General features: G+C 41.7%; 2 protein-coding genes across 3 annotated transcripts in view; both read right to left on the bottom strand.

Annotated features, from left to right (window-relative positions):
- Positions 1-558, bottom strand: part of lig1 (ligase I, DNA, ATP-dependent) — a 35,015-nt gene extending 34,457 nt beyond the window's left edge. For both annotated transcript variants that reach the window (XM_079173726.1, XM_079173727.1), the window contains exon 1: positions 431-558. In XM_079173726.1, coding sequence (XP_079029852.1) covers positions 431-447 — 17 coding nt within the window. In that variant the 5' untranslated portion in view covers positions 448-558. The remainder of the gene's footprint in view (positions 1-430) is intronic.
- Positions 559-1,573: 1,015 nt separating this feature from the next.
- On the bottom strand, positions 1,574-6,704 carry LOC306706023 (uncharacterized protein; the record flags this gene model as incomplete). Its single annotated transcript, XM_079172934.1, has 5 exons — positions 1,574-1,884; positions 3,683-3,761; positions 4,575-4,737; positions 5,151-5,382; positions 6,647-6,704. The coding sequence occupies 5 exons, from the start codon at positions 6,702-6,704 to the stop codon at positions 1,574-1,576; spliced, it is 843 nt and encodes a 280-aa protein (XP_079029060.1).
- Positions 6,705-14,598: the final 7,894 nt, after the last annotated feature.

The raw sequence follows: 14,598 nt of genomic DNA, 5'->3' as shown, positions 1-14,598 counted from the left end.
TCAGGAAACGAATCAACGTTAAGTGCGTAGTTAATTGCGTAAGTTAGCTAGTCTCATGTAACGTTAGCTAATGTTATGGCGTTTCCTTAACAAAACTAAAACGCTAACTGTTATTGTTTACCGTTAGCTCACGCGCTACATTTCACGTGTTATGACAAGAGTTTGACGTGTGCAAAAGGTGACGTATCTTACCCCAAAACAGACTAGTTTATGCTAATGCTAACTTACAGGAAGTGCAGTTAACACTACAATTCAGCTAACGTTACACTCATTTAGGCCCTTTGACCCGAACTAATTATCATAATACACGTAACTAGCTAACGTTAGTAGGTTATTTAACGGTAACAGAGTCAAACAGCCTCCAAACTATCGCTAATCCTCAATAGTAAGATACATATAAACCGTTCTTAGCTCTAAACTTTGGACTCACGCGATGCTCCGCTGCATGTTGTCGTTAAACTCTTCCCTCCGATAGTATTAATAACGTTATTAGTTAAAACACAGCACAGGGTCCAACATCCACACACAAAAACACAAACTCCCGCGCTGCAGAATGACACCAAAAAAAACACTTAGAATATTCGGCGCCAAAATGAAATCTTAACCAAAGATCGTCAAGAGAAGAAGAGCAGTCACGCGGTCGATACAATCTGGTCCGTTTGAAAAAGTTAAGATAATGTAAACATGACAAATAGTGTTAAATACAATACAACGTTGTAATTCACTAATACAGGAAGGAAGGTTATTATATTCGGTTTTTATTTGATACGGTTTGCAATATTAAAATATAAGATACTGGTATTATGAATGCGTGTACCAAAAAAACACCACAGATTAACATGTCTGTCTCTTTAAATACAATTGAAATAACAAGTGTAACAAAAAGAAAATCAACAAAATGAACATGGTTCCCTTAAAGTAGTAAAATATGGAGAATGCAATACGATATAAAGATGTTTGATGTGTATCTTGCAGTTTTCCCAGCATTCTGATTTGGATTGAGTGTACCCGGAAAATACCTACAGAGTGGCACATCTTACTCTCTGAGACATCTCTGCTCTGACTCTCTCCCGGGAAAAAAAAAGTTTGTGAGAGTCCAAAAGACGCTACTGCCCCCTGCTGTGTCGGAGTGGTACCTGCAGACACCGCTGTCTGGTCCTGATGCTGCAAAGAAGACATGAAAGCTCCTTTCATGAAAATTTCACATCGTCTGTTTGAATGCATCATTCATGCAGCTCCTGTTACGTCCGTGGAGTCAGAGGGAGAATGCAAGAAAAACTGCTGAATAATTTAAGTTAAGTGTGCTGCTTTATTTACACAAACACAAGTACCATGTTGTTAATTGTTTACAAGTGCAATTCCCCGACTGTGGCTTGAAGTGCTGACAGAAGAAAAAGTAGCTTCCTCAGTATTTCTATGAAAAACATAAACACACACATCATGGTCTAACTTAATAAATAAAATGAAGAACTAACTAAAGTACAATGAGCTAAAAACACAGACAAAAGAGGAGTGTATTTTGAGAGATTTGAGGAGGCAAAGCAGTCCATCTGTTGGAGTTTGTTCCTCTTCCTCACTCTCTTCCCCCCGTCTGTGCAAAATCCCCCGCTTTCCTCTCCTCTTCTTGAATTTCAGTCTGTTTCACTCCACCGAACATGTTTCGACTGATGTGGTTCAGATCCCACCCCGTGGGGCTCTTGTGTGGCCAGCCGCTGGCACTCACGTGGAGGGCCAAGGGGATGGGTGGGAGGACGAAGTCCCCCATGTTGGCCCCCTGAGGTGCAGGGCCGGAGATGAAGGGGAAATGGCCGTGGAGAGCCCGGGGCGTCGGGAGGGGCTTCGGGAGGCAGCACGGGAGCAAGAAGGGGTGAGGCACATGGACCACTGTGAGGAAACAGAGAGAGAGAGAGAGAGAGAGAGACACATCAATCAGAGTCCAAAGGAATCTGTCGTCATGTGTTTCACATGTGAAAAAAACCAACAACGAGCTCCGATACGTATTAATTCATCAACGTTCAAACATTCATAAAACAAATCTGTTTTCCAGAATGAACTGGAAGTATTAAACAGGGCCTTAATAAATCACGTTAATGTCACTCACAGCTAAATCAAAACGGCCTTTTTCACCTTGTTAGCCGACGCTGCACAATATAACTTACACATTTTGACATTTTTATGGCAAAAGTTATGAAAGAAAAATAAAGTGTGAAAGTTCAATCTTGACCTCGGAGCTTCAAACGTCTTCAGAGCAACTGAACAAACTCAGAGGAAGACTGTGAAATACGGTTGAAAGCACAAGTAAAGGGACTTTGACTTAAGATGTTTTTGTCAAAGAAAATCTTATTTGATGTATTTTATTTTAAAATTCTGTTGCTTTTATTTCATTTAAAGCTACACATTTGAAGTAGTTAATTCCAACCAGCCACACCTGCAGTACTACAATGTTCAAGGTTCTCAGTAGAGGAGCATTTATTTTGGTGTCGACTCCCAGAAGATACCACAGTTAGACTCCAGGTGCTTTATTCCTTTTGAAAAACCCCAATATTTGTCTTCAAGGACAAGACTGAACTGCATTTCGTTTCACCTTGAAATAAAAAAATATATATACACACCAGCCAGCCGCAGGAGAAAAAGCAATTTCCTCGTGACTTGAACTAAAAGAAACTGCAGCACATTTAAGAGTGAATCATGTGACGACAAGCTGAGTGTGAGGAGGATGGAAAAGTGATATTTCAAAGGCAAAGCTACATGAAAGTGTTGCGATACCCAGTTAATACTGCAGGTACTACAATAGTATTATTGTTACTTAACAACGAGGTCTGAAGGATCGGATTGCTCCAAACTACTGTCTGTGTATCTTCTTCCATTGTTGTCCAAACAACATCAAAAACACATCAGTGAGCCAAACTGCTGCACCGGGGGACTCGCTCCTTCGTTGGCAGGAACTTAAATACATCCTGCTGCTGTAAATACTCACTACAGCTCCAAATGTGTATCAATCCACGGCTGAAAATAGTCCCCAGGAAATACACAATGTATTCGATGTTTGAGTAACGTTTGCTCAATAAAAACCTCCAGTGCCCCGCTTGTATTTATGAATAGAACTCATTGTTTCCTCAGATTGCATGACTTTGTGTTTTATTTTTTTGTTTTGTAAAGCATTGTGCAATCACTGGTTAAAAAATAAATACACTATTATAATTATTAATAGTAGTAGTTGTAGTAATGAAACTGCATATTTATAATCTATTTGGATATTATCAATATAATCTAGTTTTCCCGTTTTATTTGAGTTAATTTTATACACTCTGTCCTATTTTATTAGCTGTTTTAATCATAATTAGTATCTTTGTTATAACATTTTCTGTATGTATAGCATTAAGGGGACTAAAACGGTTCATTGTGCCATTCTGTATCCTATCATGACTATGAAGCTGAACCGTATGACCTATTTTTAAGGTTTATGTCGAACCAACGGGCCACAGACCGGACCGACACCTTGTTGGTTTCCGTACTTTCATGATCCAAATTCTGTTGTTTTGTTTGCCTTCAGCCTTCAGACTGCAGGCAGAATAATCACGGGGACAATAAAAACACAACGAATGCCTTTGCCACTTGTAACCGACTCGCTGTGCGATGTTCCCGCTGTGCAGGTGGAGTCTCTGACGGGTGCTTTTCTTACCTCCGCCTGCTCCTCCACACAGAGGAAGACCGCTCTCGGCGGGGGGGAGATGGAAGGGAAGGGGGCCGCTCTGCGCCAGCTGCAAGACGGACGGATGGAGGATGAGATGGAGGGATGGTTGAAATGGGAACGTGGACCTTTCAATGCAATATACTTCTGATACGGTGTGCAAAACAATAGGAACACCGGGGAGCTGCTGCCGACTTATTAAATATACGGCAGATCAAAGCTGATGCAGCCGAGAGGAGAAACCTTAAACGAGCACTTCAGATGATTAAAACATTAATAAACTTAATAGCAGGACGGCGTTACTGATGTTTTGCACACTGGTGGCCTCATTTCAAATTGAAATATTTAAAAAAAAAACTTGATTACAATGCATGATATTAAGAGTTTTATTCACAAACGCTAATGGTGAACCTTTAAATAGAGCGCACTTATACAGCGCTTCTCTACTTTAATTATAGATGACGGTGCTTTCTAAAGGACGGAAGCTAACCTGCCTGTGAACATGATATCACTTTAACACAATGACAGTTTTAAATTAAATGGCAAAGTTTCAGATATGATTTCTATTTAAGTCAGGCAGTTTTATACTAAATTATAAAGTGGAATTGTTTCTATCAGAGTCGGCCCGTTTTGATTGAATAATACGGTTATGTCATTATTTTAAGTGTTTTTGGAATAAAACTCTTCTTAAAGGACGAGACCCGTGTTTTCAGAAACTGATTTTGTGATGAGGAATAAAACTACAGATATCTCCCAGAGACAAAATGATGAATCATTTAATGATGAATCCTTTTATATCAAACATAATATAACCTAGAAGCCAGATTTCCAAACATCGGAGTCCTTTAAGTTGTGATATGAGGTGTGAAGATGTGGTGATGACCTGATGGCTGGGTGGTGGTGGTGGTGCTGGTACAGGTGGTGCTGGTACAGGTGGTGGTGCTGGGTATCCTGGATAGTTGACCAGGATCAGTTTGCTGAAGTTGAACTTGTAGGTGAATCTCTTCCCTTTGGTCTTGTGCAGGATGCGTTTGTTGTAGTAGTATCTGGAAGTAAAAGGTTTCCTGTGTCAGACTACACTCTGTTTTCAACTGGACGTGTGTGTGTGTATGTGTGTGTGTGTGTGTGTGTGTGTGTGTGTGTGTGTGTGTGTGTGTGTGTGTGTGTATATATGTGTGTGTGTGTGTGTGTGTGTGTGTGTGTGTGTGTGTGTGTGTGTGTGTGTGTGTTCATGCCAGGCTGTAAGTGTGTATGGTATGCCCTCATAGGGCACTTTAGATGAAAGTGCTTCCCAAATGGCATGTGTAACGTCTGTGTGCATTTTGAAGTTTGAATTTTAATTTGACAACATATGTTTGCGGGGAGAACGTTTTATTTCCAGCATCAGCCTGAGGGAAAAGCTGCACTGAGAGGGAGGATTACACACAGTTAAAGAACTATGTGTGTGTGTGTGTGTCACCTCAGTGCCCGGCTGAGCTTGTCGTAGTTCATGTGTGGTTTGCCCTTCCTCTCCCCCCACAGCCTGGCCAGCCTCTCGGGGTCCCGGATGACGAACTCGCCCCACTCCCCTCCCCAGCCGATGGCCCCGCCCTCGCCCCGCCCCAGCAGCTCCAGCAGGAAGTGCCACAGCTGGACCTGTCTGGAGCCGGGCGACCAGGCTGGTTTGTAGGCCCAGTCTGGGAAGAGCACTGCTGGAGAGACAGGAGGAGGTACGGTATGATGAGGCCCAGCCAGAAAATGCATTCATTGAGTTGTTGTCGTCTGGGAAAACCACAAATCGGATTTCGATGAAGTCTGAGGTCGTTATAAATTACTAGGAAATACACTCATTCGAGTTTATTCATGTCTGTGCTGAGCAAACTAAATCCAACATGTTAAAAGGTGCTACATTTGATTTTCAGTGCGTTATTATAGTGAGAATCAAACTGAGAACAAATGACAAAAGCTGCTCCAGCCAATTAAAAAGCTCCTCATACAACTGTGTGCTCCAGATGTCATCATCACAGATCAGATGAGGTTCCTGCATGCATATTCAACTTTGATAGTTTCTTTGTCCATTTGTTAATTAGCTCGTACAACAATGTGTCACAAATGACTCTTTGTGACACATTGTTTGATGTTGACAGAACATGAGAAAATGAAAGATTTCACCGCACAAGAATCAGAAGTCATGCAAAACGTTATCGAAAGGCGAGAGAGGACGTATGTGTAATTATTTCTGTCAGCACAAACATCTCAATACTTCATTCTAGGAAAGACAATTACAAGCTCATTATATTCACGACATTATTATTTTTTCTGTAACTTCTTCTTTTAGAAAGTGTACGGAGCGTAGGTACCTCACATCCTACTTCATCAGTTTAGCTCATTAAACAAACCTGGAATTTGATCTGAAATCGTATATTTCATGTCTTTATGATAAATGATTTTTGGGAAATTTAGTGTGTGTCAAGACTTGGTGCTTAACAACATTGGTTAGCTCTGCGCTAGAATCAGTGGTGGGATGTAAGTAGGTGCATTTACTCAGTACGGGACCTTTAAGCGAACTAAACTTTGACTTTTTTCAGAGATACGTGGTGCTCACAGGACGGCGACACTACAAACATATGATGATCTTATCAAATATAATGCATAGCTTTTAATTAAACTATCCAACAGTGAATAATGGAGTTAAAGTTAGCACCACCATAAACATCTACAGCAGTAAAATGCAACATTAATGCAGCTGTTACTCTGGTCCTCCGTAGTGGACACCTTATCAAAGTAAAGAAAAGTTCAACATGGAAGTTAAACTTTTATACGTTTTTATCACCCCGCTGTGCTTCAGGCTGACGCACACTGCAAAGAATGAATACGTAACGACTCTTACATAAATATGAAAGATCTGCCCAACGCACACACGACAAACCCACACATGTAAATCAGTGAGACGAAGGAGCACGAACGCACACGTACTTCTACTCCAGTAGGGCGATGGAAGGTGTCCCGCTGAAGAGCTACAGCTGCACTGCATCTAAAAAACACACCACAAAATACACTACTCAGCATCTTCATCACTGTGATCATCATCAGAGAGAGAGAGAGGGGGGGGGGGGGGGGGGGGGGAGCATAAAAGAAATATGAATTGGCTGCCATGTGGTGTTAAATTAGCCATCACAACAAAGCAGAGATGTAACTGATTACAGCAACCTCTGCACTTCATATCACTTATGAAAGTAAATCATCTTCACGCATATTAGTTTAGTGACAAATAGGACCAGAACAAAGTCTCCAGCTCTCCAGACTCCATATAACACAATATCAACATTATTAATACTAAATATAGGGTTTATAGATCTCTGTCAGTTCATAATGTGCTTGAAATTACATTTAATTCAACAGCTGATTTGTGATTAAAGCTCATCAGACTCTTTGGCAGGAACGTAAATGTGTGTAAGAAGCATCTCTTTCCCTGCAGATGCTGTTTTCTATATATTTCTTTCGATGATTTCGACCCATAAACACACACACACACACACACACACACACACACACACCGTCCGCCCACAGACACAATGACCTTCCCAGGCGATTCAGCAGAGCGGAGGCACCCAGCAGCTTCCCTGGAAGGCTGAAAACTAATCTCTTCAAGAAGCACTTCGCATAACCCTTTTCCCCGCTGAATGATGTCTCCTCTTCCTATAAGCCGTAATATCCTCTTATCTTGGAGCAACAACAAAAAACAAAAACATGTCTCCCCCGTTAGCTCTTATTCTATTCCCCTTTTTCCCGCAGCAGCACACTCACACATGATCACTGCAGGGTCACGGGGACATTATCGGGAAACCCGGAGGGCTGAGCCACAGACGTTTCTACCTTTAAGGCGCCATTTGGACAAAAACAGGTTCTGCTGTCACAAGGCCGAAACAAAAAGCTCATTCAAACTAAATGTAATCGTGCGGGAACAGGATTAGCAAAGAAATTAGTCAAATTATATGTTTTTATCCAAATGTTGACTCCGACATTTGTGTTTTTCCCTATTTATTGGCTGTTTTGTTGGTTCACTACAAATTGGCGCTTGTTCTACTTGGGCATGAGCTAAGTGCCAAAACATGCAAATCTGAATGCACCATCAATCTAATGACAGCCAGAATGACTCAGAATGCCACAATTAAAAAACCACAAGTAAGAATCATCATGCCAGTCAACTACAAACAGAGGCAGAGGGGTTTTTTTTAAGCACACGACTAATTCAACTGATCACTCACAATAATTCTCCCTTACAATCATCTCGTTTACAGAGAGCCGGCTAATTAAGGACTCCCGTGTAGGTGCGATAATTATTCAATCGGTCCGGTTACCTTGTTTGGAGCAGGAGAGGAAAAAGCTTCGTTAGATGAATAACAATGATCAGTTTGTCTGCCGGCCCGCTTCCAGTCTGGGAGGGCTGAAGGATGGATGGACCGAATCTTAAACCCTCTATCTCACCTCACCCCTAACCACACACACACACACACACACACACACACTTTCACCTCCCCCCTCTCCCTCCTGCAACATCCCTCCCTCTCTCTCCCCCCCATCCCAGAAATAGGGGGTCAAAACTAAAACATCTCATTGTTGTTGATGCCTTTTGAGAAAAAAACACTGGATAAAAATAAAACATTTAAAAGTGACAAAACTCTCAAAATAACAAATAATCCAGAAAAAAATCCTCCCAAAATAGTTTTCTTGGAAATTGGGATGAATCAATCTGTTGACGAATCAATTAGTTGAGCAACAGAGAATCAATCAACGACACCTTTTGATCATCGATATGTCTGAGGCTGCAACTGATTATTTTCATTATTGATTGTTTTCGTGGTCAATTGTTTTGTGCATAAAATGTCTGAAATAATCTGTTTTAATCTCTCAGAGTTGATCCAAAACACAGTTTACTATCATATATATCAAAATCAATGCTAATCCATTGAATCTACAACAGACTAATCCATTAATCCATCAACTGTCTCAGCTATTTTTATCGTTTAAGTCATTAATCAAGCAAACATGTTTGCATATTTAGCTTTTCTTCAACTGTTGTTTGAACAAAACATGCAATTTAAAATCACATCGACTTTGATTGGACATTGAGACGGGCATTCATCACTTTCTCTCGATATTGAACTGATTAAAGAATGAATCGATTATTCCAAAAACAGCAGCCGGTGGACTAACTTGTAAACCGTAGTTGCAGCAGCAGCAGCACATCGGATGTTGTTGGTAAGCAGAGAGGTCGACTGCTGCAACAGCAAACCGTCATCACGGGTGAGACTCTAAAGGGTCGGACCTGAAAAGAAGACAGAAATGAGCCGGGAGGAGGTGACGGTGCTCTAATACGCTGTGGAGTGTTATAGCGAGCCGAGGCTATGATCGACTGGAGTGAAGGGGACGGGAGGTTATTCTCCTCGCTTAATCAAACGGGCGGCCGAACTCAGTGGCTGAGCAGCACTTTGCTCCACAGCTGCGTTTCACTCGGGACCGGCCTTGGCCGAGGTCAACGGGCTGTTAAATACTCGTCCACACGGGCTCAGGAGGCTGTGAGAGGTCGGGACACACTTTACATGGTGGTGAAGATACCGAGGAGGGGTTTTATTTTGGGGTGTGTGTTTTCAGATACAGTGTCCTCCAGTCTCAAGTGTCTCAAGTTCTAGAGAGAAAGGTTAAGAAATCATATTTCTAAAATACTATTACTCACCTTTGAAGTTTGAGCAGAAACGCTCTGGAAACTATAAGAGGACTAAATGGCTCAGAAAAACTGTTGTTTTCAGGGACGTGTGTTAATATTTGAGAAAGGAAGCTCGAAACTGGCGCTTGAATAATTTGAACCTCAAAAGACAGTTTGAACTCAAAATATTGCAATTTTACATTAAAAAGTTGTTGTTTTACTCAAACAAATCACAGATGAACGGATCAGATGTAATAGAATCAATTTAAAAGCAACTAACACTAATAATGCTGCTCATGATTAGGAGAAAACAAGTCTGAGCTTGCAATACTTTTGACGCCAGATTTCAGAAAATTATATTTGGGCAAAGTTGTTTGCTGAATATTTCAGTCCCGATAGCGATACTGATACCGGGTACCGGGTACCGATTTTCTTTCATGTGTAAAGCAACATCAGGCTTGACTTAAACAATGCTTTACTTCGTAAAACCATATGAAATGTTATTCATCATTAGAATAATGAATCGTGCTCCAGCAGCTGAGTGAAAAATCCTCAAAATGAACAGGAATTCCCATTCAAGTGAAAGCCTTTTAAACGCATTTTAAACAGGCATTATAATTCCAGCACATTATGCATAATGTATTTAAACATAGAATCTGCTCCGTCTGTTTGAGTATCGGCCCGTTATCTGACATCCCTACTGCCTCGGTGCCGATCGGAAAACAGGTGAAACAGATAATACACGGATAAACCGAATCTGAAAGTATGTTCTACAACGTGATTTCAGTGAGAAGCAGGTTACGGGATCATTGTGGACGACTTAACGCAGACACAGGGCCGCTGCTGTGTTTGTAGCTGGATTATCTGTGATTTAGTTTTCACTGCAGCGGAGGAGGAGACAGACAGGGAAGCTCCCAGCAGCAATCCATTTAGGCTTATTATATACATTCGCCCCCTAGAACACACACACACACACACACACACACACACACACACACACACACACACACACACACACACACACACAAACACACACAAACACACACACACACTTATCGCCTCTCAGATGCGATAGCTGACACCGGAGGCTTTTAATTCCAGTGTAAATACAAATACTCTCCCAGACAGCTATCAATTATGTATGCCGCTAATTGAGTTGAATGTTGGGCTTTTAGCAGCCTGGGGACCCTGGGTCACATGCAAAAAGCCTGAAACCAAACACAAACACACACACACACACACACACGCCTATATATTTGCATACTTGTGAGGACCGCTATCGATATCGTGCATATCCTAGCCTCTAGCTTTAGTCTTTATAGACCGTAGCATTGATTTTGCATGATCTTGCCCGTCTATAACATATTAAGAGTACTTTGTGTCACTGATGAAGATCTGATGATGATTTTGAAAGCCATGTTTTCATGCTGTGGGAGGCCTTGGGTTTACATTAAATAGTATGAAGATCAATTAGCAGACTCTTGGAATTTATGTATTCCATCAAAGTCAACGTTCAGCCTGCATTCATTTTAGTTGGTTATATTATTGGAGTGAGATATCCGCTCTTAAACTGCACTGTACCGTGTAACAACGCAGGGATTTTGAGAAGAAGAAAAACTCGGCTCTTCACTGTGATGGATTACTCAAATCAATACTTTTATGAGGCTGCAAACATAAAAATATACAGCTTCAACAATCCCCAAATTCACTTCTTTATCAGCAGAGGCTCAGTTGGAGAACAAGTTTGTTTCCTCCGTTGTTGACAAGTTTTCAAGATTAACAATTTAACACAACACGCGATTAAAACGATGTTCGGCAAGCTACACTTGCAGGGCAACTGAGCAAAAGCCTGCTGATGAAGACCGTGTGATACAGTTAAAGGCTCCAGTGAGGATATTGTGTGCATGGAGATCAATACGTCCGTTTTCCACTTCAACCCTCAATCTGCCCTTTGAAGCGGCGAGGAGAGACCTGCAAAAATATCCTCACCCTCCAACAAACGCTCCCGATCTCCACCACTAAAACTCAAATTGGTGCTCTCAGAGATAGCAGTACAAGGAGAACACACACAGAGAATAAAGACACTGCTGCTGCTCATGTATTCACACACACACACACACACACACACACACACACACACACACACACACACACACACACACACACACACACACACAAAACAAAGGATAAGGCCTCACAGTGAGCATAAAAGCTGACAGTTTGGAAATTGAGCCTTCGGACTGATGGAGCCGCCCAGGCAGCATCCAAAGCCAGATGACAGAGAGAGAGATTTAAACAAACAGGCTGAATATTGAGGCGAGCGCCGCTGTCAGGGGAATATTACTGTAAAGATGTAATATAAACACGAGAGTTGTAAGACGGGAGGAAGAATCTGTAGCGTTTCTGTGCCAGATATTAGCCCGGTCTATCACCAGCAGACGCTGTGGAGGGAAGAAAAAAACCCACTCAAATATAATGAATCTGCCCGGGCGTAATCAAACTTCACATTCCCTGAGGGGCAATTTAGGTAGACGGGAATTTGCTTTCCACTGAGATTGTCATCCTGTTTTTTTCTTCTTTCCCTCTCCTTCAGCGAGCGGTATTATCTCCTCTGTGACGAACTGTGTGGGTGTGTGTGTGTGGAAGAGGATGAGGAGAAGGGGGGGGGGGTTAAGTCTGGATTTGATCCTCACTAAAAGGACTGTTTGTTTTACAGCTGACGACCCCGGAGTTTAATCTGGTGCTTAGCTGCCTGCTCAATCTCTCCTCTCCTTCGTCTCCCTGCATCCTCTCATCCTCCCTGCCTCTCTCTTCTCCCTTCATCTCTCTCTTTCTCACTCACTCAATCGTATCATCCTCTTGCAGTGAGTTAACCAACCCCCCCCCCCCACGCCCCCCTTCCTCCTCAGACACCACCACCTCTTCATCATCTTCCTCCCTCATCCCTTGTCAGCTCCTTATTTCTCTCCTTCTTTCTTTGTGGCGCCAGGAGCGTTTTCTTTTTCTCCTTTTTCCACGATTTACATTTAACTGGATCCATCAGGTTGCATGTTGTGCGTAAAATTAAGCGGTGTTACATCACACAGTACAGTGGGTGCATGTGTGAGTGTGTACGTGTGGGAGGACGGGAAGGAGTGCAGCGATGGTTTCAGGGCCCTCAAATGTGTCCTTGTGTGTGTGTGTGTGTGTGTGTTTTAGGGCCTCTAAATGTGTGTGTGTGTGTGTGTGTGTCAGGAGGACAATAGTGAGAGTGTATGTTAAACAGGATGATAGTGTTGCAGCAGATGAGGGTCATGCTCCGGGACTTAAGGGTCAAATCCTGTTAGAAGTAAGAGGGATCAAGGCTTTAGCAAGTCGCTGCCCTTTTCTTTTTCTTTTTTTTCTTACTGCTGCAATATTTACTGACTCTGTGCAAGAGGAGCTCAGTGAGTGTGTGAGAGAGACATTCAGAGTGTGTGTGTGTGTGTGTGTGTGTGTGTGTGTGTGTGTGTGTGTGTGTGTGTGTGTCTGTGGAATAACGTAAAACAGCTTTGGTTTGATTGAGCTCCGTTAATACATGTAAAGCAATAAAACAGAGGCGGCAGAGAGAAGAAAATAATTGATTGTATCAGGATAAAACCCTTTGAGCAGGGGTGGAAGAAGAACTCAGATGTTTTACTGATGTAATAAATACTCTGTTACAAGTAGTAGTCCTGCATTCTAATTCTTACGTATTTACTATGAAGCACACACGTATTAGCATCAGAATATACTTCAGTACTCATGTGCAGAACGGTCCATTTCAGAATATTATAGATTATTGAACTATAATCAATGCTGCTGCTGCTGGTAAAGGCTCATTTTAACTACTTTATGCACTCAATATATAATAATTTAGTAGTTGATGGTATATTTTATATTAGTCAGAATATGCAATGTAACTATTAACTGTCTATCAAACAGAGTAAAAAGTACAATATCTGCTTCTTAAATGTACTGGAGTAGAAGCACATAGATGCATAAAATGGAAATACTAAAGTAAAAGGACAAGTAACTCAAAATGTATTTAAAGGGACCGTTCACCCCCAAATCAAAACTACATATTTTCTTCTTACCTGTAGAGCTATTTATAAATCAAGATCATTTTGTTGTGAGTTGCCTAGTTTTGGAGATATTGGTCGTAGAGATGTCTGTCTTCTCTTGAATATAACGGGAGATGGCACACCTGCCAGCCGTACGGCGGCGCAGGAGGAAGAATCTACTCATGAAGTTTGATGGCGTCCTCCTCGGCTGAGCTGTAACGTTAGCTAGCTCAGTGGCGCTACGTGAGCTAGCAGTATTGAGTATAGCTGCAACCATCAAAAAGACATGAACTGCAGCGCCATAATTCAACCTCATATTTTCTCACATATTCTTCAGTGTATTTTAGGGATTTCTCTTAACACAAAATTCTCTCTGAATCTTTGCATCAGTAACACATATATCATCCAAAACAAAACAAAAAAAGCTTTGTCAAATGAGGATGATGATTCCAACACAGGATTTGTTGTATTGCTGCATTTTCAAAGGCTTGATTCATGCTGTTGGATAAATAACTCATTAAAACAGTATTATTTCCTAATAATAGCCAAATAGTAATGAGCAAAAGATCCCTCAGCTGTGAACTGATGTGCAAAAAGCATTAAAATGTTATATTGCCGGGTAGTGACTGTCATGATGGAAAAGGCACAAAGAAGATTTAGAGCAAATGAGATTTCCTTTCTCCTTCCTGCCTCACACCATCGTATACGAGTCCCACATCATCCGAACAGTCACTGAAGTATCTCACAAGGGGAAACTATCTACATGGCAGAATGAACAAAAGTGGAGAGCAGCGACAGCAACGTTTCCCAAAGGAGGTAAAGTGGTATAATGCCGTGAATAAAATCTTCAGTCAATAAAAAGACAATAAAATGGACCTGAGGCCTTTTAGAGCAGCAGCGTGTGAGAGAGAAGCTGAGTGTGTCACAGAATAAAAGCAAACGAATGCCCTCTCACTTAAAACCAGAAGGTTATGGGACCAATTGTCTTCCTCACTTCCTAGGGCTTCATTTATTTATTTATTTCCCCCCCCCCTCCACTTTCTGGTCTCTCAGCCTCCCTGGTTCGTGCTGCTCTCCGGGGAGCTGTGGTTTCTGAAAGGTTTCTCAATGTCCTTAATCCCTCCATCTCTTTGTGTCCAGGCAAAAAATATATCCGCATG

This window comes from Pholis gunnellus (assembly GCF_910591455.1).
Source record: "Pholis gunnellus genome assembly, chromosome: 14".
Classification (NCBI taxonomy): Eukaryota; Metazoa; Chordata; class Actinopteri; order Perciformes; family Pholidae; genus Pholis; species Pholis gunnellus.
The sequence above is the reverse complement of the archived record's forward strand: the minus strand, read 5'-3'. Positions and strand labels throughout refer to the sequence as shown.